At 34.4% G+C, this 27,052-nt stretch overlaps 1 protein-coding gene across 1 annotated transcript in view; it reads left to right on the forward strand.

The window, feature by feature from the left end:
• LOC121382364 (cytosolic carboxypeptidase 2-like) overlaps positions 1–27,052 on the forward strand; it is a 121,191-nt gene that overhangs the window by 41,839 nt on the left and 52,300 nt on the right. The window contains exons 4-12 of the mRNA XM_041511951.1: positions 15,271–15,338; positions 18,103–18,259; positions 18,790–18,872; positions 19,474–19,607; positions 20,330–20,462; positions 22,612–22,733; positions 23,656–23,776; positions 25,305–25,442; positions 26,852–26,962. Coding sequence (XP_041367885.1) covers positions 15,271–15,338; positions 18,103–18,259; positions 18,790–18,872; positions 19,474–19,607; positions 20,330–20,462; positions 22,612–22,733; positions 23,656–23,776; positions 25,305–25,442; positions 26,852–26,962 — 1,067 coding nt within the window. The remainder of the gene's footprint in view (positions 1–15,270; positions 15,339–18,102; positions 18,260–18,789; positions 18,873–19,473; positions 19,608–20,329; positions 20,463–22,611; positions 22,734–23,655; positions 23,777–25,304; positions 25,443–26,851; positions 26,963–27,052) is intronic.

Raw genomic sequence — 27,052 nt, forward strand, 5'->3', positions numbered from 1 at the left:
CCTCCCTTGACTGGTTGTAAATATCTTCCCAGTAATGTCCAGTGATTGATTTGCAGTTCATTATTGATATTGTTTGAGCATGCATTCATGAATACAAGGTGATTTTTGATTTCACTGAAGTATGTGGACTTGGTTTCACAACACATTCACAATTAGCTAGGCTTGCAATAAAGTGACTTTGATTTCCTTGGAGGACAGGTTTACAAATAATTAATATCTTCTGTAATGGCTCACCTGACGAAGATAACATTTCATCGATGAAGAATGTACTGTTGTGATCGCCAAGCCCACTGTTTTAGTTAATAATTGATGAGACACCACAGAAAGTTATACTACTAGATTGCCTGGATTCAACGTGCTGCATGTTTTGTTTATATGGTGATAGATATATACTCTTGAACTTAAGGAATAATTAATATTTTTTTAAGAAATTATTAACATTTTAATCAGATTATTGAGTAATTGATCAAGTTGGATTTATATATACGAACCAGAGGTTTTACAGTGTTTTAGTGGAATATTAGTGCTATAAAAAGTTTTAAAGGTGTAATTTTTGCAAATCATAGTTTTGTGTCTGAATCGATCGAGATGAGCATTGCGTGATATGGAGTATGTTGTTTGAAGCTAACCATAATCAGGATTTACATAAGTTCACAACTGAAGGGAATTCATATATCTATGAAAATAAATTAAACATGAAAGTTTTAGATGAAAGAAAGAATGGATTTACTCTTCAAAACCAACTGAGTGTTAAAGCAGACAATTGGGAATGGTCGCTGAGTGTGCATGTTGGTTGTGTAAAATGTATTTATGCTGAAACAACAATGTGAATCATAACTTGTTCATTGGATTATATAATATTAAGTCTTTGTTTTGGCAGGTAACAAAAGTTGCACTTTTACATGGTTGACTAAAAGTTAAAGAACATTTATACACCAAAGTAACCTTTTCTTTCTTGTCAGTTAACAACCATTGAGTTGCATTTATTTCATCATTTATTATCATTGATTTACAAAGGGGGAAAAAACATGCTTTGGTTAATGTTATTTCACCTGATAGTGAGATATTTTTTTCATTCTTTCATACTGGGATAATAACTGCAAATATTGTTGATTACTATCGACAACAATTTTGTTAATGCTTGAATGATATCATCAATGGACATTATTTGGTTCCTTTTCAATAAGAATGCTGCTACTGTTTGGTCCTGAATATCCTTTGTGTAAACATAATTACATGCCTGAAGTGTTCCATAATTATTGAAATAATAATAATAATAAGGGATTTTTCTTTCATTACCAAGTACATGTACAGATATGAGTGGTGGAAGTATAAGATCTTTCTTTCAAGTCTAAATTGTGCTTGATTCAAAGATAGAAAGGATTGCATGCAGTGTCAGATCAGTTTAGTGATATTTGCAGTCTGTGATTTACATGGTGTATTTAATCTATAAGGTACAGCGTTGATGGTGTTCTGAATTCTGTGTGACTGGTGGTCTTTTCTCTGTGGGTTTTTCTTTTCTGTGGTACGGTACTCTTCTTCAAGAAAATTTTCATATGTTACTGCCAGCAGGAATATGTATGGCTTTGTAAATTTCAATTGGTTTGTAGCATTGCTTTCTTTTCAATGTATCATCAGATGATATTCATTAACTTATTTTTTTATTCTATTTATCTTGTAGATGTGCTTTGGCATGTGCTATGAAAACTTAGATACATTAAAATGGTATCTACAGTATATTATGAACTGTTGAATACAAATTTCTAACTTCAAATATTAACTTGAGAACAAATTTGAATTGTATATAATGCATATAAAAATGCTCTGCAGCATAGTGTAAAAAAAAAAAAAATGTTTGGATTGATATATATAACTGCTGAATCATTATTTATATTGTATGCATTAGTTATTTTCAGATAATTGCATTTCATTTCAAATATTGACTCTAGAATTAAAATCATGCTGTCAGTTTTCATATATACAGCATGGTGCTGGGTGCATATATACTCTATATTTGAATAAGGTTTTATTTGCACTCAATACACAGTTTGCCGTCAATTCACCTGCATTAAGAATTGATTTCTCGTTTAGAACAAACATGGAATTTACCTTTCATGAGCATAATACATGTATAGTCTGTAAGGTTATTAATAAAAAAGAAAGAAAAAGCTTTAATCTGACATGATAGAAAGTGGAGGGTATTACCACAGCAGTTTTAATGAGAATGTACAACATGCTTGTACTACAATATATTTAAAAAAAATGAAAGGAAATGAAAGGGATATTTGTTTAATGACACCTCAGCACATTTTACTTTAGCTGTTTGGTGTCCAACATATGTGTATTTCAACACTTGGTCAAGGAAACGTACTGCTTTCACATATTCTTCTCTTACTGCAAAGAAGCATTTTTACATAGATCAGTAAACAGGAAATTTTCAAACATTCAAAGCTATCAAAATATTAAATTATTCAGTGGATTATTTTGCAGATGTACAAGTGTTAGTAAGAGTGTGGGACATCCACGTGTTACTATTGTGACACTAGAATTCATATTGGTTTTAGATCGGCACGTTTTTTTCTCCTCAGGAAATTAGCTTTGTGGCACCATGATAAATTGACATGGCTTAAGTTCCCAGTGATTGATGTCTGCTTGATGTTTCGGGCTATTAACAGATTGATTGGCTATTCATGAAAACATGAAGCAGTTATGACAACTGCTTGCAGGCTGCTGTCCCTGCAGTCAAAACAAAGGTGATTTAATGTTCCACAGGTCCGACCATATATAGCTGGTTAATGCTGTTAAGTAAGGATAAACTGTATAATTCCTGGAACAAAATAACTATAGCAACTGTATTGTTTTTGTCTTAAACAGACACAAATAATGTAGAATATAAATAGCATGTGCATTATTGGAACATAAAGATTTGCTTCAACATGGCATTATGATAAATTAATAATTGCTAATGGTGATGAAACATACACTTAGCATTTCTTGGAATTATAGGGTACAGCGCTGGAGAAACCCTAAGTATTTTTAAGTTATTGAGACTGTGTGAAAATGTTAAAATACAAAAACTGGAATGAAATAAGTGGACAAAATTACTCTGGTGACAGTAAAATATTTGTTATGAATGGGGATATTCTTTCTGAAGTCTAGCTGACATTTGTTTAGATTGCTATCATGGGCTCAAGGACATTTAGTCCAGAGTATCCAAGTTCTCTGGACAGTGGTACTAGTACAACCTCAGATTCTGATGAAGAGGAAGTTGCTTTCTATGGATTCAGATCAGCTAATTTAGAAAAACTGCGAGCAATTGAAATATTTAAGAAAGCAGGTGAGTCAGTTATTGCCCTGCATGCGTTCTGTAAATTTTGCATGATTTCTGGAATTTTCATTATTTTTTATTATTATTTTTTTTAAAAATAAATAGTTACTTCTTATGTTGTTGTGGTAGAATATAACCTACGGTTTAACCAGTACGTAGTTGGGTTTATAAACATCATAATTATAATGATATAATTTACTTTTCATGGTTATTTATATGATTATGTTTGAAGTGTACTGTTACTGGTATGAAAATTGTCAGATGCATGTTTGGGACTTCAATGAATTGGTGTGAGAGAAAAACAACCACCTAACTATATCCAGGGCTTTAGATTGCAGCATCGTAAAGGCGATAAATAGTGGGCCAAAAATATGTATGCCCAAAATAAACACACCTAAACTAAGTTAAAACATTCTAACCAAATAACCTTTCAGCTCAAAGCCACTGAAATATTAGGCTTTAGTTAATTAGATAGAAAAAGCTTGAAGTGCATTATTAGCAGTTGTTAATAACAGCACTGCTTTTAAAAGACCCCGACTGTGATCAGAACAGAAAAAGAGGGTGTCCAAATTAGTAAGATTTAAAGCCCTGAATTCATTGCCAGTTTAGTAGTAACAGATCACTCATACTATGCTTTAACACAGGCAGGATAGCTCATACCACAGCCTTTGAGATAATGTACTGTTCGTTAACACCTAACCAGTGAGTGTGCAGACCTTTGTTTTTGATGGGCGCGAGCACTATCACACCTGTGAACCCCCGTCATCTCAATCTGACGGGCACAAAATAATGTGCCCCTAAATTGAACACATCACGCTTTTATATATTCTGTTCACAATGAACTTCCTAGAATATTTTTTATAAATTAAAACACGATTGGTTGGGTATCTTTACACTGAGCCAATCAGCTAGGAGTTTCGTACAATGCAGGTAATGATCGCAAAATTTATTTTATACTGTCGTCATTTTGATCCCGTACGTTATCCAATAATTCTATGATGTGTATAATGTTTATACATGTTCATATCACAGTAAACGCGTACACCAATAAAAATCGAATTTAGTAAAGCAGGTTTTGTTTTCGTTAATAGCATAGCGACGTACTTCAGACATTTCTACTTTGTTTCACGATACTGCCACGTGATTTAAAGCCAAGGACATTGACCTTGGTAGAGTCAGATTTCAAGTACATGTAATCGGGCACCTGAAACAAACCTACACCAATTTAATTTCAACTCAGTAATTCAAATTTACCGAGCATTTATATTTTTAAATTAAATTTACATTAGGGTGGTTTTGTTTGGGGGAGGGGTGTTATGGGTTGCTATGTTTCGAGTTAGTAGTATAATAAATGAGATGTTAACTACAGTACACTGATAATGAAAGTTAATCCTGTTTGTAAAAATATATATTTATAAAAATTGTAGTAAGGCCAAAAAAAATAATAGGTGTGATTCCGGTCGACCGACCGTCCCTAATAATAAAAAAAATTAAAAGAAGTAAAAATAAAAGAGGACAACATCACCAAACAAGAGTATTTCCTTCCTTGCACATTGTTTACGTACTATTATACGATACATTTTGCACATGTAATTCCCTTCTGAAAAACATCGAGAAATTATGGAAAAGCTTTTGTAATAGAGTTCCTTCCCCTGATTAGCTACCACCGAACAGCTTGGTCGGTCACGGAAGTAACCGAATGTACGAACATAGCCTTGGTACAGGTTATTTCGATTAAATATAATCGTATCAATTCAGCTTAATTCTCGTCTTCACTTAAATCAACAGGTCTTATTATTAATGCATCTCAAATGTTTGCATAAAGTATTTAAATTAAGAACAACGAAATTAATACAAATGTCCCATTAATTTAAGGAAATACACAAACAGTGCATACCAATACTACTACTACTACTACTACTACAACAACGACAATAACAATAATGATAATGATGATAAATAATAATAATTATTATTATTATTATTATTATTATTATGATAGTATTCAATTAAAAAAAAAAAAAAAAAAAACCTACCTACCTACCCTAATTTTTGGGGGGATGCATTCGGAAACACACCTATTATTTTTTTTGGCCTTACTTGGTTGGTTCCCACTTATATTGTCTTGCTTTGTCATTCCTTCAAGATATCAATATGTAACATGCATGCATGCATGCATGCACACGCACACGCACACGCACACATGCACACACACATGCACACACACACACACACACACACACACACACACACACACACACACACACACACACACACACACACACACACACACACATCTATTATTATTATTATACAGAAACCCCAAATCACATACAACAAAATCCAGATCATACCTATAAGCTATATACTGGTACACACTTCCAAACAAGTTTATTGATATAAAATCGAATTGGTTCAGATTAACTCTTAAGCTCAGTTTAGAATGCAAATAACTCAAGTGAGATTCTTTCCAATCTCTTTAATTCTGCTTCTGTCAATTAATCATTGTTGTTATTGATTGGTGTATCATTAGTACAACATACAAATCCAATCCATCAATACCGACCTTGATGTATTGACACTTTGATGGAGATTGGCTGGCTTAGTACAAGTTACAAAATGTTGTTGATATATGTGTGTATATAATTATACAGTGTGTGTGTTTAAAATTTACTAGATAGAGAATATTACACAAGTGGCCGTTAGAAACCATTCATATAATGATGTTTCTAATGAGCAAGCAACTGTTTTAATGGGTGATTGTATGATTAGAGGAACAACATCTAATGGCAGTATGCTAATTATTTGTTTTTTGTTTTGTTGGTTTTGTTTGGGTGTGGGTTTTGGTTTTACATATTCTCAAAAAGCTTTGTTTAAATCATATAATTAAAGCATATTTTCTGTATTATTTAAGGCACTTAAGTGAACTTCCACAGTTAACTTGTGCATCTTTTGTAGAAAATGGTACCATATCTATAGTGTTACTTTCATTGGACAGTTTGGATTTGACCTTTAAGTCATCACCTTGGAACAGCCACTCAGGTGTTTTTAAATCAATCTACAACATACAGTGTTACCTGCAATATCATAAATCTTACAGTGTTTTTTCAAAGCCAAAGATAGAGCTGCACACAGACTTTGAAACACCCTGAATAATGCATGGTACTCATAACTGGGTTGGGGTTTTTTCATCTGAACCCCCCACATCACAAGTTTTGACATCCTGCATCATCATATACTACTCAAAAGAATTTAAGGGTCAGACGATATTTTCGACATTATTTTCTGAATGTCAATTATATTAGCTAGACCATAATGTCACGCATGGTATTGTTCCATTTTGACGAAAGAGGGTCTAAGCAACCCATAAATGAATTAAAATCCACTGTCATTGACACTGTCGACTAGTTTTAATGGCGAAAACATGCTTACATTTGCACGTAAATTAGGGCGAAAGTGAAAGGTCTGCCAAGTGCCCATAACTTGCTTTTTCACAAAGCGCTTCATTTGCACGCTTTGTACGTGTATTCCATGTTCCCAATGCTGAATTTCCGTATAATTGGAGCTTGCGTTCGTGTACGGTGCACACTCCAAATTCGACAATGGTACGACTTCAACTGACTATCGAAGATCGAGGAAGGGCTATTGCTTGGCTTCAGGATGGCAATACGCAAAGAAATGTTGCTCTGAGACTTGGTGTCAGTCAGAGTGTCGTTGGCCGACTGTGGCAACTGTACCAAGCAACGAATTCTGTTCGAAATCGTCCATGTTCGGGAAGACCTCGAAGCACTACAAATAGAGAGGACCGCTACATCACCAATATGGCTCTACGTCAACGCACAACCATTGCACGCCGATTACGTGACAATCTGTGGACTGCGACTGGAACTCGAGTGTCTGATCAAACCATACGCAATCGTCTGAGAGCCAATAATCTACGCTGCCGTCGCCAGGCTGTTCGACCACCACTCCTACCACGTCACAGAACGGCCAGATGTCACTGGTGCACGCTTCATCTGCGGTGGCAACGTGTTCAGTGGTGTCGAGTGATGTTCACTGATGAGTCCAGGTTTAGTCTCCAGTTCAACGACGGTCGGGTTCTTGTCTACAGACGTCCTGGGGAGCGCTTCGCTGACGTTAACGTTAGACAACGTCACCGGTTCGGTGGTGGCAGCGTCATGGTGTGGGGCGGCATCTCTATCCACCACAGGACCCCCCTCTATGTGGTGGATGGCAATCTGAATGGAATCCGCTATCTGAATGGGATTATCCGGCCGTTGGTTCTCCCAGGCCTTCAGTAGATTGGCGGCGGGGAAGTTCTGCAGGATGACAATGCCAGACCCCACCGCGCCAGGGTGGTAACGGACTTTCTCAGACAACAAGGTATCGCCAGGATGGATTGGCCAGCATATTCGCCTGACTTGGCCCCAATAGAGCGCCTGGGACGAATTAGGCAGAAGAGTTCGGGATAACCATGCCCCTCCGGCCAACCTTCATGATCTGGGTCAACTTCTTATGGCAGAGTGGCAGGCCATTCCCCAAGAGTTCTTCAGACGTCTGATCAACAGCATGAGGCAACGATGTGTCGAGTGTATTCGCGCCAGGGGTGGATTCACACACTATTAAACGAATGTTCTAATGTGTAAAATCCATGTTTGACAACCTTCAACTTTGACAGCATGTCATGTGACTTTCTTGTATACAGTGACGTTTATTTGTGTTTTTTTGTAAATATGGAACAATAAATTAAATTTTTGGTGTAGTTTACATCATCAATCTAATACACTCTAAAACTTATTTGGTTATAAATTTTTGACCCTTAAATTCTTTTGAGTAGTATATAATATATTTATACATCTCTTCAAAATATGTTCCCTCCATAATGCAATTCACAACCCACTTGCAGTTTCTTCGGTTCATCAAATACAACACAAAACAGCAATATGGAGGAAATGGCTCACCTAATGGTGGCCAAGAATATTTGTTCAAATTACGAAATGGTTCACCTACAGGTGACCATGAATATTTCTTAGAATTACATATTAATGTCAATACATCTTATAATGCCATTTTTTCTGAATGTAATAGCACCTAATATTTTGATGAAAGTGCAGCTTAAACCACCATAAATCTGAAATGGTGGAAGAAATAGGAAAAGACTTTGAAAACACCCTGAATGCATGGTCCTCGTAACTGTTTTTATATTCATTAGACCCAAAATCCATTGTTTTTCTCAGTACGCATTTAATATTGCAGAGAATGTATATCTAATACACAAACCACATATGACCCACTCTAATCTTAACTGTCAAGTGAACCAGCATGCATGTCAACTGGCAGGTGCAGCTGTGGATGGTGCAAGGAGACTGTGAAACCAGGGCTCTGGGGTGGTACAAACAGGTTGGGAACTACACCTACCTGTCTGTCCTCATATAATGGTCAGGGAAGCAGTTCCAGTAGAACAACAGTACAATAATAGAATCTATCACTGTTTTGAGGTATAGATCAGGAAATTCCAACCCAAGGGATAAAATGTTTTTTTACAAAAATATTTTGTCCCAAGGGTTGGAATTGCCTTATCTATACCTCACAATGGTGATTGATTCTTTTTTTTGCGCATTTAATTACAGTAACAAAACATTAATTTTGTAAGCTACATATGCTTTGTTTATTGTTGAACGATTCGTAAACATTTCACCTACAAATAATGAAACTCATTTAATCATACGCTGAAAAATATAGTCCAACTTATGCATTGACATAAAAATGCAACAACTTAACAATAAATATAAAGTTGAAAATATTAATTTGTTTAAATATTTCTAAAACAATGATACAATGTGAAATGGCAAACAGAATTTTGGAAAGCCCTAGGGTCAGACAGATTTATCTAGCCCTCGGGTCGGACAGATTTATCTAACCCTAGGGTCAGACAGATTTTTCTAGCACTGTGCAAAAGCTGGAAAACCCTGTCCAGTGGGTAAGAAATTAATTGTAAAACATAAAAGTGAAAAATTGTTAAAATTGGAATATTTTAGCACTATTCTTAGATTTTGACATAATAAAATAACTATTTATAGTAAATGTTCTCTCTCTCTCTCTCTCTCTCTCTCTCTCTCTCTCTCTCTCTCTCTCTCTCTCTCTCTCTCTCTCTCTATATATATATATATATATATATATATATACTGAACAAAAAAAGAAACTTCCGATTTGTACATATAGTATTTGTTGTGTTAAAGAATTCATTGTGTAATGAAATTATATAGGTAGTATTAGCCTTGAGCTGTGTTATCAGGATTCATGAATTTTATCGATTATTTTTGCACTCTTAATCATTAACAACGTGAAATTCAATTTGCACGTGCATGCATGGTTCGACATGTCCCGCGTAGTATTCGATCAATTTGTTTTACTTGTCTTACTGACATTGTTGTCAAGTGAAAGAAAACGCTTCAAAATTTGTAAAATAATTAAAGTTTTTTACATTGTAGCATTTTTAGTATGCCAAGAATACCCAATAATTTACGCGAACAGGCGATTGGCTTGCTTGATGCTGGCATGTTGATAGAAGACCTTGCAAGGCATGTTGGGAGTTCTAGTCGAGCGATACGAAATCTTCGCGTAAGATTTCGAACGACAGAAAGCACCAACGACTTGCCACGTCGTGAACGTCCGCGTGTTACAACGCGTGGTCAAGACCGCTATATCATGAACACGCATTTGCGCAATCGATTCCAAACTGCCACTGCTACTGCTGCTAACACACCTGGGCTTCATATAACCGAATCAGTGGGCAAACTGTTCGTAATCGTCTGCAGGAGAATGGTTTACATGCACGACGTCCTTACGTCGGATGCGTTTTAACACAACGTCATCGTCTAAATCGTCTTAATTGGGCACGTGTACACACTCGTTGGATACGGTGACGCTGGAATACCATTCTTTTTTCGGATGAATCCAGATTTTCTTTACAACGTGGTGATGGCAGGGTGCGCGTCTACCGTTGGAGAAATGAATGCTATGCTGACTGTTGTGTTCTTGAACGAGATCATTTCGGGGGTGGGGGTTCTATCATGGTCTGGGCAGCCATTGCCCATGGTTATCGTTCACCACTAGTCGTCATTGATGGCAATTTAAATGCTCAACATTACCGCGATGACATTCTCGCTCATCACGTCATTCCTCTGTTCCATAACAATGCCAACATCTTGATTTTTCAGCATGATAATGCCACCTCTCATACAGCTAGAGACACTATACATTTTCTTAGGACAAATAACACTGATTTTATTGATGACTGGCCCGCTAAAAGTCCTGGGGCCTAATTCACTAAACAACTTTGCGATCTCGCAGTGCAATGCTGAAAGACTTTGTGAATTAGGCCCCTGATCTCAACCCCATCGAGCATGTCTGGGATAGTCTGGACAGACGATTGAGGCGTCGTCCCAACCCACCCGCTAACGTTATCGAACTTCGTCAAGCGCTCATTCAGGAATGGAACAATATTCCACAGGCAGAAATCAACACTTTAGTCAATTCTATGCGCCTGCGATGCACTGCAGTGGTCAATTGAAGAGGTGGTCAAACCCGTTATTAAGTGGGGGGGGGGGGGGGTTTAACCCCTACCACACTTGGTCAAAATTTCTCCCAGTTTCTGTTAACCTATGGCCATGATTTTTGCACCAAACGATGCATCATGGAACACTCTTTAAACGCATATATAACAATTATTCCCTGTTTGTTTTCATCAAGTTATGTTCAAGCAAAGTTAGCGGAAGTTTCTTATTTTGTTCAGTATATATATATATATATATATATATATATATATATATATATAGTATATATATATATATTAATTTCTACATTTATTAGCATCTTGAAACACTGAAATAGCTTCATTAGAAGTAAAACTTGGGTATTAACAGTGAAATTACAAAAATTGTGGTGGCCTTGTTGGATTTATGGAAAGTAGGAATCTTACCACTGCTTTGATTTTTTTGTATGTGTTATATTTTTATTATCTTTTATGAGATGAATGGTGATGAAATAAATTCTGTTGCAGTTTAAGTCAAGTTGTAAATTGACTGGACTACCTGGAATACACGTTTGTAGCATGTATAATGGTATACAGTCAGATCCAATCTGTCTTAACCTTTTCTTTCAAACCATGAAGTGGCCTATAGCGTGCAGCTATTCATGTTAAGAGGCCACTTTTTGACACATTCTTGAGTGGCTCTTTAACAGCTTTGAATGTATAAAATTCTGTAATAAAGATTATACTCCCAGTTTGTTTTGTTTAACAACACCACTAGAGCACATTGATTTATTAATCATCAGCTATTGGATGTCAATCATTTGGTAATTTTGATTTTTTCCATTAGTAGCAAGGGATCTTTTATATGCACCATTCCACAACAGGATAGCACATGCCATAGCTTTTGATATACCAGTCATGGTGCACTGGCTGGAATAAGAAATAGCCCAATGGTCCCATCAACAGGGATCGATCCCAAACTTCCCGCGAATTAAGCGAGTACTTCACCACTGGGCTACGTCCCGTCCCTTTTCCCAGTGTGTTAGATGCAATTTTAAAATTGATTAAAATTGTATGACGTATTTAAATTTAGAAACTCTTTAAGTCTTTGGTTTTATTAATATTTTTAAAAAGTGTATGAAAGTACATTTAATGTACATGTAGTTTATGCACAATACATGCATCCATTTGTATTAGTCATTCCACATTACATGTTCAATGTAATTATGAAACTTGTTAAATATATTCCCCAGTTGCTGTTACTTATCTCATAAATCTAAAAACACTGGAAATGTGTATATATACTATATAACTTGTATATAAACCACTATTAAATTTAATTTTGTATGGCATTTATAGATATATTTTTTTCTTCTTTTTTATAATAATAATAACTGTATGTATACAAAGTTTTTACTGGTAAATCTCAAAGTACACACTGACTTTAAGAACATCCTGTACATTTGCTTGCAAACTTTAGCTTACATACCGATATCTTATAATCGATACACCAGAGGTGTGTAGTTTTGTTATTGAACACATTTGTGAGATCAAAGGAGTAGGGTTTGATAACCATATTGATTCAGGTAGTATAATTGGGTCAATTGTATTGGGAGATTTGCTGTTCAGCTGAGACTCTCTGTCTCCTGTGCATACAAATGATCATATCATATAATGATCGACCATTTGTTTTCTTTATTTTGCTATTTATTTGTCAATAAAGCACTAATGGCAACCATTTGTATGTTTATGTCTCAATTAAAGCATTGCAGTTGTGTTTTTTTTATGGAATGACCAACAAGGACTTTGAAAACAGTTTGGCAACCAAGTTCATTATTTACCAATCTGTTTGACTTCTCTTGACTTGATCTGGATATATTGGTCTTTGGTATTCATATGACGCCATTTGTATAGTTCATTAATCACATAGATTTGTACTTGATAACACCATTGAAGACAACTTATTTTTGGTACTGTTATGGTGACAAAAATTAGTCAGTCGTGCAACACTTACAATAGATAAAATCTTGATTTACCGCTTGGGTTTTTGGTGGGGTTTTTTTTTTTGGGGGGGGTTTTTTTTGTTCTTGGTTTGTTGGGATTTTTGGGCGGTTTTTAAATAATTTTCTGTAATATATTCCAACTTTTTTCTTCTTTTTTGAAATATTATTATTTTTTTGTTTAAGTGGTAAAACAATAAGTATTTAATAAATTTAATAGTTATAATAGATTTTATCCATTGGTTTACTTGCTGTTTGCAAAGTCTTCTTTCATACAAGTAATATTATTAAAGGCATATTGTTTCATACGACACAATAAAAGACCTCAAAGTATTATCTGAAAATATAAAAATTTGATTTTGTTCCAAAAAACACTTTATTTAACAAGCTACATGGTCATTATATCTCATTCATTCTGTACAGTATATAAGTGCATTATGGTTATATAGCCATAAATCAATACATGTAACAATAATGCTTAGTTAAAGCACTGATGTGTAGTGTATTATATTTCGTGTTCTGGTGGACATCCGTGTTCAACGTTGTTATGAAAGCAAGGCAGTATTTCAAGTCACGGCATTTGTGTTTCTCAAAATGTGAAAATGTCTGAGGAACGATTTATAGAACCACCTTACTCACTGTATGAACAAAAGAAAGAAATGTTTTATTTAACGACACACTCAACACATTTTATTTACAGTTATATGGTTAAGGACCACACAGATTTTGAGAGAAAACCCGCTGTCGCCACTACATGGGCTACTCTTTCCAATTAGCGGCAAGGGATCTTTTATTTGCGCTTCCCACAAGCAGGATAGCACAAACCATGGCCTTTGTTCAACCAGTTATGGATCACTGGTCGGTGCAAGTGGTTTACATCTACCCATTGAGCCCACTCAGGGTTTGGAGTCGGTATCTGGATTAAAAATCCCATGCCTCGACTGGTATCCGAACCCAGTACCTACCAGCCTGTAGACCGATGGCCTAACCACAACGCCACCGAGGCCGGTCACACTGTATGACCAATGTAGTGCATTAGCACAAAGCCGTTCATATATGTGTGTGAATTTAAGCAATCCTATGCTTCATATTGGAATCAATGTAAAAAAAAATTATCATGTTCAATTTTTATAATTTCATGTGAACAAGGGAAATCCTTTTTTCTTTTCTTTTTTGGTTTGGTGTTTTCAATCAGTATCTGAATGTGGAAATTCTCACATTCTTTTATACATTAATCAAAACAATTGTAAACAATATAATATTATAACATTTACTAATTCAACATTAATGACATTATTAAATGGTCATTTTATTAATCAGAAAGAAAAAAATGCTGTAACAATCTCCTTTTTGTGTTATACGTTTAAGCATGTTATAAATTTTGTGTAGTTATGATTGTCAGCTTTATAAGTCACATGATATTATTTCAACCAATCCAAACATTTATTACAAAATCTTTACAGAATGGAATTATATTGATCTGGATTTTATTGTGCAATAGATAGTATAAACATCTTGCATGGTACAACAGCAATATTCAGTATCCCAAACAATTACATTGTTCATTTATTATTCATTATTCATTTTTTTTTTTTTTTTTTGTAATTTGTTGATTTATGTCTTCATTGTACTTTCTTATTCCCATTAAAGCAATATATGTTCATGCATTTACATAGAGAATAATACATGAGTGGCTGTTAGATACCATTTATCTTATAACTAGTTGTTTTAAAATGTATCTAATGAGCGAAAGCAAGTTTGATACATTTTTAAACAACAAGCTATAAGATAAATGGTATCTAATGGACACTAATATATTTTTCTATTTCTTACATATCCTCAAAAATCAAGTTTTACGCACATTTTAACATCTTTTTTGACTGAAAGTTACTTACAGCCCTTGGACAGACAAATGATTGTCAGGTTAACTATATGTCACGGTGTAATTGATTTCGACCATGCTGGTTTTTTCATTGGATGGCATGGCATTGGTGACCTGGTCATCACTTAGGAGCAGCCAGTCGTATGTCTTAAAATTGTTAACAAACATGCATGTGTTAATAAGTATGTGTTATCAAAATTAACAAATGATGTTCTCACCAACAGTGTGAAAGAAATTAAAATTAACAAAAATTTATTCAGTGCTAAAACATAATCAATGTTATTAGCAGATATTTTTGTTTCAAATATCTGATTTTTAATAACATGCATAAGTGTAAGCTAAGATTCATTTTAGTTTTTAATTTTTGGACACTGATCTACAAATTTAGTACGTACATGGAGCCAAAAGTGTTTAAGATATTTTCTAAGAGTTGGCTCATATCGCTTGCTCTGTAACTGTTTATATTTACCTAAAGGGTATTTTCTATTAGTCATTTATTTATTTATAATTATATAATTTCTTACAGACAACAAGCTTCAAGAAGAGCTGCTTCGCACCACGCAACTTGTATACAGTTACGAAGCTGGCCGGATGGTATGTTTCATACCCATATTCTATGTAGCTAGTAGAATGGTATGTCTTTTGTACAGGTGTTATTTGTAGCTGGCAGAATGGTTTGTTTTACACTGGTTTCATTCCCATCAAACATGAGTTGTGTTATGGTATGGCAATGTCCATCTAATAACTTTTGTTATCCCTAACATGTCTGGGATGGGATTGTGTTGCATATCATTACTAGGTCACTGTGACTTACTTTTGAGGGTGTCCAGGCTATATCTTCATTCTGTTGCATGCAGGATTATCAAATCTTACATTCTGGAACAAGTTGGGATAGGGTTTTGTTGCATACCATTACTAGGTCACTGAGATCAAGTTTTCACAGACTACTGCACATTAACTCCTATCCATCTAGCTTTACAACCAGAAAACATCATCACTGACCCAAGTTTCCAATGTGAAATATGTCATTTTGAAACTACATTTTTCAACCTCACATTGTAGGAAAATAACTAATGTAAAGCCCCAGACACACTGTCAAGGATCACGACGGATGAAAACCTCACGGATGCACTATGGTTTAACTATAGTTTTCGACGGATAAACCAAGGATTATTAAGGATAGGGGTTAGTTGACAACGGGAATCGCTACGGATCGCTAAGGATCTGTGCGAATTTAGTACGGACCACAATGGATTGTCAAGAATGATGCCAGACCGTATCCGTGGCTAACCTGGCGTCCTGATCCTTGACAGTGTGACCAGGGCTTGAGGCCGGGGATTACTACGATTAAGTACAGTTTAAGTACGGTTTATTACGGATTATGGATCATTAAGGATGTACTATGGTTGTTCGATCCGTGATGAATTTTTGGATATGTTCAAAATTTTCATGGACATATATGTACTACTACGATTGATCAGGGATTTAATACGGACAGCTATGGACCTCTATGGACCACAAAGGATGTCACAAATGATGCCAGATCATATCCATGGCTAACCCGGCGTCCTGATCCTTGACAGTGTGGTCGGGGCTTAACACTCTTGATTTGTGTAATATTTTAGGGGACATCATAGTGAGTCTAATTACACAAACATTTTTTACAGAAGAACTTAAGATCCATTATGTTATTATTTATGATGCTTTCAGGAAGTTTATTTTCACTTTCAATCAATGACAAGTAATCCCATCCATCATCTACTTCAAAGTCTGTATTATCAGTTATTTTCGGCGAATATATCCTTTACATATCTTCAGTTTTCATTAAATAATAATGTCCAGCATGTTTTAAAAGAAACATTTTACAAATAGCAAGCAATTGAACCCATGTGCACGTTATGTCACCAATAACCTTTACACAAATTTAGACTGTTTTTTGTTTTCTTTTTGATGTTGCAATAACAACTTAAATACGAATACCAGTCAACAAAATACACATGCCGTGTTCAATTGTCATTCTACTCTGTCCAAGTGTTCACAGAATTAAGATAGATAACTCCTGTGAATTTTAACAACTGTGTTTGCGAAGACCGCTCATGTCTCGACTGCAGTCGAGAATGGGTTTTTACATTAGTATTGTGTGTCCCAACTACAGTCGAGAATGGGAGGGAAAGAGTTGAGGGAAATTCTTGTCCAGGCCATACCTTCCTTACTAATTCATATAAAACGATCAAAAGTTGCATGCAGTACAACATGGGATGATGATGTATTGCACACCATTATTAGGTCACTATAAGATCTAATTTACTTGGTTTACTGCACATCAGACAATCTTTCCTGTATCATATCTTCCATACTGATTTAAACCTCGCATGCAAATTCAACGTGGAATGGCAGTGTGTCGGGTACCATTATTATGTCACAATGATCTACTTTTGTAGGAAAGTCTTGTTCAACCTTTGATAAAGCCAAGACAGTTTACTTTCACAGAAGTTAACATTACATACATAAACTGTTTCTGTGCCCATTATAAATGTGTCATCATGGTACCCATGCTACAAAACTGTTCCCTTTCTAATAAAGAACAATAACTTAATTTATCAGACAGAACCTTAGTATCATCGGTAATTGGCCCAAAACAAATTGTTGCTCGATCCCAAAGTTAACATGATTATAATCCAGTCATACACATAAAAAATTTATTATCATTTATTATCATTTATTATCATTTATTATCCATTATCAAACAAAAGCAGCTCTTTCAATTTGTGCTTTATGCCTTTAATGCACTTACTTATTTCTATTCTAGCCACATATTCACATACATTTATACCATTTATTAGTCCTCTACCGGTCCAACTGGAGGGGCTGTAGGTTTCATCTCTGTCCTGTCCTGTCCTGTCTCTGTCTGTCTGTCTGTATGTCCCAGACACACGTTTTTTCACAATCCCTTGAGATATATAGCTGAAATTTTGTGTTTAGCTTTATTAAGTTCTGTTACAAATTAAGTTTGACTGACAGAATATTATGTTTTGAGCTGGGCTCGGGGTGAAAGAAGGGGGTCCTGGGAGTGTTTCCTCTTTTTGCCTTGTTAGTAAAACTAAATTTACATTGGCAAATATGAAAACACAGTAGGGTTAATTGTATGACCATGTATAAAAAAAAATACCTTCAGAATGATGGAACTGCTGTTAATTACAGTCACTATTTATAATAAAGTATTAAATGCTAAATCAAAATACAAGCTGGTAATGTTGATGACCTCTCAAGCAATTTTAACATTTCATATTTCCATATAAAGATAAGTTATTTATTTGTTTGAAAGTAAACGTTTGTGTTTTAATATGTATTTCCCTAGGTTCCAAGGTTACGAGAACCCCGAAACCTGTATGCCCTTGCGAAGGAACTCGGTCCCCAGCAGGCAGCAAGATGGCCATCTGACGTGCAGGTGGTCGACACTAATGTAGCTCATATACGATACATTCCTCCCGAACCAGAGCCTTTCTACAAACAGAGTAAGTGTCAACATGTCTTATATTATGTGATCATCACCTGTAAAATATGTCACCAATGCTCATAATTACAGTATCTTTATAATGAAACGAACATCCATTAATTAAGGTTATATTCACATTTTTGGAGACTTAATTATTAAGACTCAGAACGTGCCAATATTGTTCAATTTTCTTTTAGTAATAATTTGATGTTTATTTACCTGTATAATATGTCACCAGTGTTCATTACAAAACTTGCCAATATTGGCCAAATTTCTTTTACCAATAATTGGATGTTTAATCTTGGCCTAATTAGATATTTTCTATTCACCTTGAAGTTTATAACAAGAAATTACTTACATGTGAATTTGTTACATTGAACTCTGAACAAACCGGAATCTTGCAAAAACCAGCGAAAATTCATGGTCCTGAATTTTGTCAATTCTAAATCACGGCCGTCGAAACACCATAGCCTGTCTAAATAGCCATGATCAGGTTTAAACATGTTTCACTGTAGTTTGTTTAATTTTATTACAATTTTTTTTTTAAAGCTGGCCTTGAGAGGACTCCTATGGTGCGTGGTGAAGAGCATGGTGGTCAGTGCGTGTTTAACTATGATCCCAAAAATACATTTGTAAGTCTTTTAGTTTCAGTTCATTAATTGTAGTCTTTTAATTGTGTAAAAATCTTCTCTTCACATTATAACAATTAAATTTCTGTTATATTCATTACAGTTTAAAGGCTTCCCATTGGTCCAGATTTAACAATACAAATTTATAAATTTTTCTATGAATATAAAAATTATGTCGTCATAAGATGACGTCACTTTATATTGATACTTTGTATCATTGAACGGTATTGTTCTAGAATCCAAAAAAAAGAGTTCAAAATAAAATAAGATCTTGTTTATTTTTAAGTATATTTCAAATTTAGTTATAAGGATTGTCTGTTATTTCATTTATTCTTATAAGTATGAACAAAAAGGCATATGGCAAACTTTTGTGTGAACTGAAAATGTCTTTTCAGGCTTTGTAGTAAATGAAATGAGTGAGTTGCTGGGTGGATGGATGGATGGTTTTTGGGTTGGTGGATAAGTGGATGGATGGATGGGTGAATGGATGGATGTAGGGAGGGAGGGACGGACAGACAGACAGATGGGAACAATGATATGGAAGTATGGAGACTATGCTGATATGGGGAACACATTGTATAAATACATTGTATTTTTTATTTAGTTTGTCAGATCTAGAGTTGGTGGTGCTAAAGACACTTATGAACAATGCAGTGTTGATGTCAACTCTCGAGAAGACACGACCCTAGTGTTTGAGTCCAGATTTGAGAGTGGCAATCTTGCTAAGGCTGTCAAAGTGTGAGTATAAACAGTTTGGTCTAAATGAGTGCTTGTCATGATATGGAGACCTTTGCTTTCATAACTTCTGAAAAGTAGTTTAATAATGTCATCGATTTGTATGATGTCATATTATGAATAAGAAAGTAAATAGGCATGATTATGTCTTGTTAATAGATGATTTCTGTCATTGGCTTATGATGTACTGTAGCAGTTAATGTGTAATAATTCATTTCACAGTAACTTAATATAACAAGAAAAATAATTTTCATTTAACGAATGGCAAATAAAAATAGTTTCACAACAGAATTGAATTTGACACGAACTATTTAATTTAGCCATTTTAATATCATTATTTTCCCCCAATAAGCATGTTTTAAATGATGTTGCTAAGAGCATTTGTAACCAAAAAAATGGAAATTGACAATGTATATATTTGTTCAATATATATATATGAGATATATTGCTTAGATACCAATCAAGATATTTTGAACCATGTGTGTAATAATGTGACTAGGTAGTCAAACCTTTTTTAATCAGGAATACCAAATGATTTGGGAGAAGTGCAAGGTAGTCTGCTAATACTGTTGGCTGCTTTTAAGAACTGATGCAGGTTTCCCTTTTAGGTAACAGTTACTGTGACAGACTACTGGACTGTTTTAACCATTTGATGACTTATGTGGATAATCATGTGACAAAAGTAACACAGTAATATAATACAATTGTTGTCTGGTTTTTTCCAGTGCTGAATATGACTATGAACTGACACTGCGTTACGATCTCTATACAAACAAACACACCCAGTGGTTCTACTTCCGGGTGAAGAACACCCGGGCCAACGTCAAGTACAGATTCAGCATTGTTAACTTCATCAAGGCAAGTTCATTATGCAGTGTACTTGCTCAGATATTATCCATATTGCTGGAACTTAGACTTTTTACTTCCATCAACATTGTTATTAGTCCTCTACCGGTCCAATTGGAGGGGACTATAGGCTTCGTCCATCAGTCTGTCCCACATATAGTCTTCCGGATGGGTTTTTTTCACCATTCCTCAAGATATTGATCTCACATTTTGTGTATAGCTTTATCATGTACTGTTATAGATCACGTTTTACATTCATGGTGATTTACAGATTGTGGTATAATTATTTCTGATGAACCTGCTTGTACCCTTTTGAGAACAGCAGTCCACAAGACACATGGTGGTGACTGCTGCTATCGATCAGTGATCAGACCTTACTTGGGGTGGGTGGGTGCACATTCATTGCTTCTAACGAAGTGTTAAAAGTTACAATGGCACAAAATAATAATAAAATAGTAACAATAACATCATTTTCATCTGAAGTTAGTAAAAAAAAAATTAATTATTTATATCGACGTTTAAATATTATGGAGAACACGGAATTAATATACTAACAAAAACACCACACATGAGGCTAAGTGACAGCATATCGGACGAGTTCTCGGAATTTGTCATCGTAATAAATCCTGGTTGCCCATGACGGCGTACATCTATCGTCCGATTTATCACAAAAATTAACCAACGGAAAAAAAGTTTATATGAAAGTTGTATTAGAATAATAAATGGATGATATTTAAAATATGTGTTTCACTATTGACTATGCAAAGCATACAGGAACATTTAGACCACTTTTAACAATTCTAAAAATGTCAATCTGCAATTTTGAGGATACAAAATTATACTGTTATGAAAATTTGAAGGAAATGGATTTTTAAACATGTTACAAACTGGAAAAATCCTTGATTGTTAACTTATATAGTGCTCACTGTGTTTTTATGTATACAGTGAAACCCCACCTAACGACCACCCCAATATTAAGACCACTCCAATATTAAGACCACTTTTTTAAAGACCAGAATATTTCTATATTATTTTATAGGTAAAACTACCCAGGTATTAAAACCACCCCGCTATTGCAGATTACAACCAGTAAAATCAGTAATTTTTAGTGCATTACGACCCCTTGAACGTGACCATATTATGTTTGCAAAATTTCTGCATTTTTGGTTTACACAAGTGTTGAAAAGTCCTGCATCTAATGGTGTCTTTGTTCTTGCCGATTGTTAACAAATGACAGGTAGTACAGTCAAAGAGTAATCATGTTAGTTTAATCTGTGGAGCTTGTCTAAATAAAAAATAAAAGGATACTGGTACTTTCAGTTTCCGGAAAACAGTCACAGATGTAATGCTCTGATTGGTTGTTTTCATACTGTAGTCAGTCAAGTGACCCACAAGCCTGCACACATTGTAAAGAAACACACTGACTATACAAATTATGTAACTTATTACATCACTGTAATTACTTTTAATGCCAGCCCAGATCACTGATTATTCTGAAGTTGCCTTGACATGTGTATATTATTGTTTAGTTGAAGATATACATTCACCATCATCCCAACGTGACAGGGCAAACCTAAGTGTTAACTGGTATATCGCTCCATCAAGGTGACCGACTAATCCAATAGGTAACAAAACAAGTGTTATTTACAAAGTCGGCATTGACAGAGTGAGTTTGTGTATTTTGAGCGAGTTATGTCAAAGCCAAATAATGAATGTCGTAGTCATACTATCACTTTTTCGATATCATTTTATACGTTATTAGAATGGCAAATGTTCTTCTAAACAGTCAACAATAGACACGTTTTTCAAATAATTTGACTAATATTCGGTATTCATAAATTCATATTGACATTAGTTTTTAATTCTGTTTCAGGGCTCACCGATTCAAATATTCAAATAAATGATATTTGCAATCTATTTCTTATGTTATAATTGTACATAATTTGGAATCAACTTAAAATGATAATAACCCACTAATAAGACAATCCCGCTAATAAGACCATATTTATTGAGTCCCATGGGCGGTCTAAATAGCGGGGTTTCACTGTATTTACTTTGTCGGTGAACTGCCCTCCCACCTTGTACACTCTTCATTCATAATGCATGAACCCTGCTCAGAATGTACATACTTTATTGATTTTAAGCAATTTGTGTTTTTCAGTCTGACAGTTTATACAACTGTGGAATGAAGCCCGTGATGTACAGTGAAAAGGATGCACTACAGAAGAAGATCGGTTGGGTGAGGACGGGGTTTGACATCAAGTACTACAGGAACAACCTTAAGTGAGTCCATCCAGCAGCTAAATAAAATACGAACTGGGCCTTATTCTTTGATGAGACTTTTACCGAGGCTTGATCTAATAATCTGTACTTTCATTTTAAAAGTCATATTTTTAATAGTGTTGAGGAAAGTGCATAGATCTTCAAGAGTTTTGATTGAATAGTTTCTGAAACTTGATACCATGATTCTCTGGGACAACCTTCACAAACTAATAGATATATATTTGGGAACTTTGTTATTTTTATTGAAGTTTTAAAATTTAAAGAAACAGACCATTGTTTCAACCTGTGAAAATTAACACTAAGTTTAGTTAATCTACAAACCTGTAACATATTTGGATAAAGTTACAATTGAGTGAAACATGAGTCTGTTACTTTGAAATGGTGAAATACCCTTTAAAAATAGACTAAACCTCGATTCCATAACTGTTACTTCTCAGATGCACATGTATTTTTAAAATTATGAGAAATGCATTTTGTGATATTAAAAACACCAGGATGACCAAAAACACTTCAAATGTACGGAGATTGATAATATAAGTATGATTTCAGTTATCAAAAATGACTATAATAGTCAAAAATATGCCTTAGTGTTTAAAAACTAGGGTATGTCCCTTTAATTAATTATCTACTACTGACTAAATTGTAGCCCAATAACTCTCTTGTTTTGTTTTTTAATGTTGTGTTTTTAGTTGGGTTTGCAGCCATTGTTTCTGATTAACAGAACCTTTTTAATTATTAAATTTTATACATTAATATATTTCTTATTCAGAATATCAGTGTCTGTATATAATATATATATTTTAGGGAATAAAATAAAATTTGAGCTACTAAAATCATGAGATGACCAGAAACACAATGAATATATCTGATATTCTAAACAAAACAAACTAAAGGAAGTCCATTTAACTGTTTGTTTTTGTAGGTATGAGACTGCCAGAGGAGACCGCCCATTCTACTCTCTGTCATTTTCAGTGGTGATGAACCACAACTATGATACTGTCTACTTCGCACATTGTTACCCATACACCTACACAAACTTGCAGGTAACACATTTGTAATGTTTGCCACATAGAGAATACTACATGAGCAGTGTTTGAGATTTAAAATTTTGGGCAGTATCCCAGCTGGATACTAACATTTCAAAAACTGGTATCCCACCTGAGAATTTAGTATCCCACTTAAATGAAATTCATAAATAACATCGTACTAAACTTAGACGACACTGTTCTCGTTCCCAGTCTATTGCTACGCCGCAATCGAAATCGTGGAATTTGTGAACTTGGCAATTAAACAGAATCTGCAGAAAGATTTTCTGCATCTATTTTTGCGTAATACTGACATAAATTAATATTTAGCAGTAATCTATAAGTGTTTCTGACATTACTAATGATAAACCTACCTGTATCAATTTCCTGCATATGTGGAATCAATATCTCAAATAAAATTTGAAGGGAGGAAACATCCAACAAAAACAATAGCGACTTAGCGGTTCCCAGTCTATTGCTACCTCACTATTGCTCCAGTGTAGCATTAGACTGGGTATGAGCTGGGTGAGATATTGTTACGGCATAGCATTAGACTGGATACGAGCTCGAAAATACTGTTACCTAACTTCAGTAAATGACCGACGTACATTGTTTCAGCGATTAAAAAAACCCAACAATGTTACATTACATTAGTATCCTGGTGGGATACTGGGTTATTGAAGTCTGGTATCCAAAATTAAATTTTGGTATCCCCAGGATATCGGGATATCGTTAATCTCGAACACTGATGAGTGGCTATTAATTTTTCAAAACTTATCAAATGGCCAAAAGCAAGTTGAATATAGATAAAATAACTGGTACCTAACGGACATGTGTGTAGTCTGTTCCTTTCATCATGCACAAAATCAACCCACAAAAGGTTAATTTTAATCAAATATGGAAAATGTGCTTTCAGTTTTTTATATATTTTATAATGGTGTAAAGTAATACCCTAAAGAATGTAAATATTTTGTACTATTTTTTCTTCTCTGCATGGTTATAATTACAGTAAACAAAATGTCTTTTTTATTGTTTTATTATTTTATTTTAATTGTTGATAAAATTTAATTCACAAATAATAGGGTGTAAATAGAAATTATTATGCAAGCTTGTGTGTCATACTGATTTTACGAAACGAGTGTCAGGATTATTGTATTAACTGAATGAGAATGAGGGTAATACACGAATCCTGACACGAGTTTCGTAAAATCAGTACAATTCACAAACGAGTATAATAATTTCTTTATTGTCCACATTATTCAAAATATTAGGACCATGTCAAAAAGTTTCGAACGTAACTAAGAAGAGGCGACACTTGAAATCTTTATGACATACGTGGGTCATACTGGTTATATTTCCCTGAATATCTTGAACTATGAATAATAAATATTTGTTATATCCTAAACTTTTTTATTTATATTTATATCTATATGTCAAACCGACTTCAAATTACTGACAAAAGATAATTTTATGGATGCTATAAATGCATACTGAGTTTTGTGTTTAATAAACTTTTGATGGTCATATTTCTTTTTCTTTATATCAGGATTATTTGCTGGAGCTCGCAAACGATCCAATGAAATCTCAGATTTGCAAGCAGAGAGTTTTGTGTCGAACACTTGCTGGAAACCTGGTGTATGTGCTCACTATCACTTCACCGTCCACTAACCCAGAAGATATTAAGGTAATTTGAAGAGCTTTTTATTCTGTATTAAAATTAAATCTAAACATTCACATATATTGTGCTAGTTCTAGGTAAATGTTCTCCAATACACAATCAAATATTGTTTAAGTATACTGCAAACTTAATTGATTTAATTGCAAAGTGCTTTAATATTAATTTTGTAATCACTGTCATTATCTACTGTATAATACTTTATTTTCGCGGGATCAAATTTTCGCGATTTAATGAAAATGGATCAATTTGCGAATCCCCCAACCCCCCATCAATAAAAAAACGAAGTACAGATGTCAATAATTTTGTTTTAAAAATGGAACTTAGTTTTGCCAGTTGTTACGCTAATCTGTAGAACTAATCCTACATGTACACACGAGTGCTATACACATAAAACAATAGTTTTCCTGCTTTAACCAATCAAGACTTTATTGTTTACAAGTTAATAAGCTTACAGAAGGTGCTTACCGTGTGCAGTTTTTCTTAATCCTTATAATTGTTATAAAAACAAAAACCGAAAACGAAACGAAATTTGAAGGCACAAGCTACTAGTACTCAGTAACTTAAGTTTGTTTAAAATATTATTTATTGCGGTCAAAATACTAGTTCAAAATGGTTTGTGATTGGCTAACAGGCCAAAAATAAAAATAAAATTGTGAAACATCTGAACATAGCCCAGTCCGGAATTTTTCACTTCCACATGTTTAATATACTGTGATAATGCACGTTTACTTCCGTCATTGAACACGTGTAGTCTGTCCGATGAACTGATCGCTAGTACATGCGAAGGAAAACAGCAGAAAGCTTTTTATTGTTAGTATTGTTTTATTATCATGTATGTACTTACAATCGTGTTCTTGATTTAAAGTTTTAAACAGCTTTTGTGGTTTATTCCGTGACAGGAGGGAGCACCACTTTGTTACTAATAATACTACTAGCCTCGTACATCGGAAACTAATGTGGTATAGTTGAACAAGACTACTTTTTTTTCTTTTTTTTTGTCGGCCTTTATAAAAAGTTTATTTTCGCGTGGAATATATTTTCATGAATTTCATTTACACACGAAAAACGCGAAAATAAATTCCACACGAAAATAAAGTATTATACAGTATTTAGAGACTGAGTTGAAGCTAGCAGGAACAGTTTTCACATGCTATCTTTAGCATTGGTGAATTGTCACAGAATTTTTTATTAAATTATCTCCCTTTAACAATTTTTATATTCTAATTTCCTAATTAGAAATCTTACCAATAACTGATATTAGCCATGGCACGCCAATCATATTACATATTAGAATACTTTTTCTATTTATTTTAGTTATAATATATTCTTAGTATACTATTTATAATTTATAAAATGTACATGTTATGTTTGTTTAATATATTTAATAAAGTGTCATGTGTATGTTATATTTGTAGCACAAGAAAGCTGTGGTTCTGACATCTCGTGTACACCCTGGTGAAAGCAATGCTAGTTTTATGATGAAGGGCTTCCTAGACTACCTCACTGGACATTCTGCTGATGCCAAAGTGAGTGTGCTAAACCATTATCTTCAGAGAAGGAACAAGAGCAGATATTTTATATTATAACGAGGTGAAGAAGGGAGGGCCCAATTATGT

The sequence above is a fragment of the Gigantopelta aegis genome, chromosome 9, assembly GCF_016097555.1.
Source record: "Gigantopelta aegis isolate Gae_Host chromosome 9, Gae_host_genome, whole genome shotgun sequence".
Lineage (NCBI taxonomy): Eukaryota > Metazoa > Mollusca > Gastropoda > Neomphalida > Peltospiridae > Gigantopelta > Gigantopelta aegis.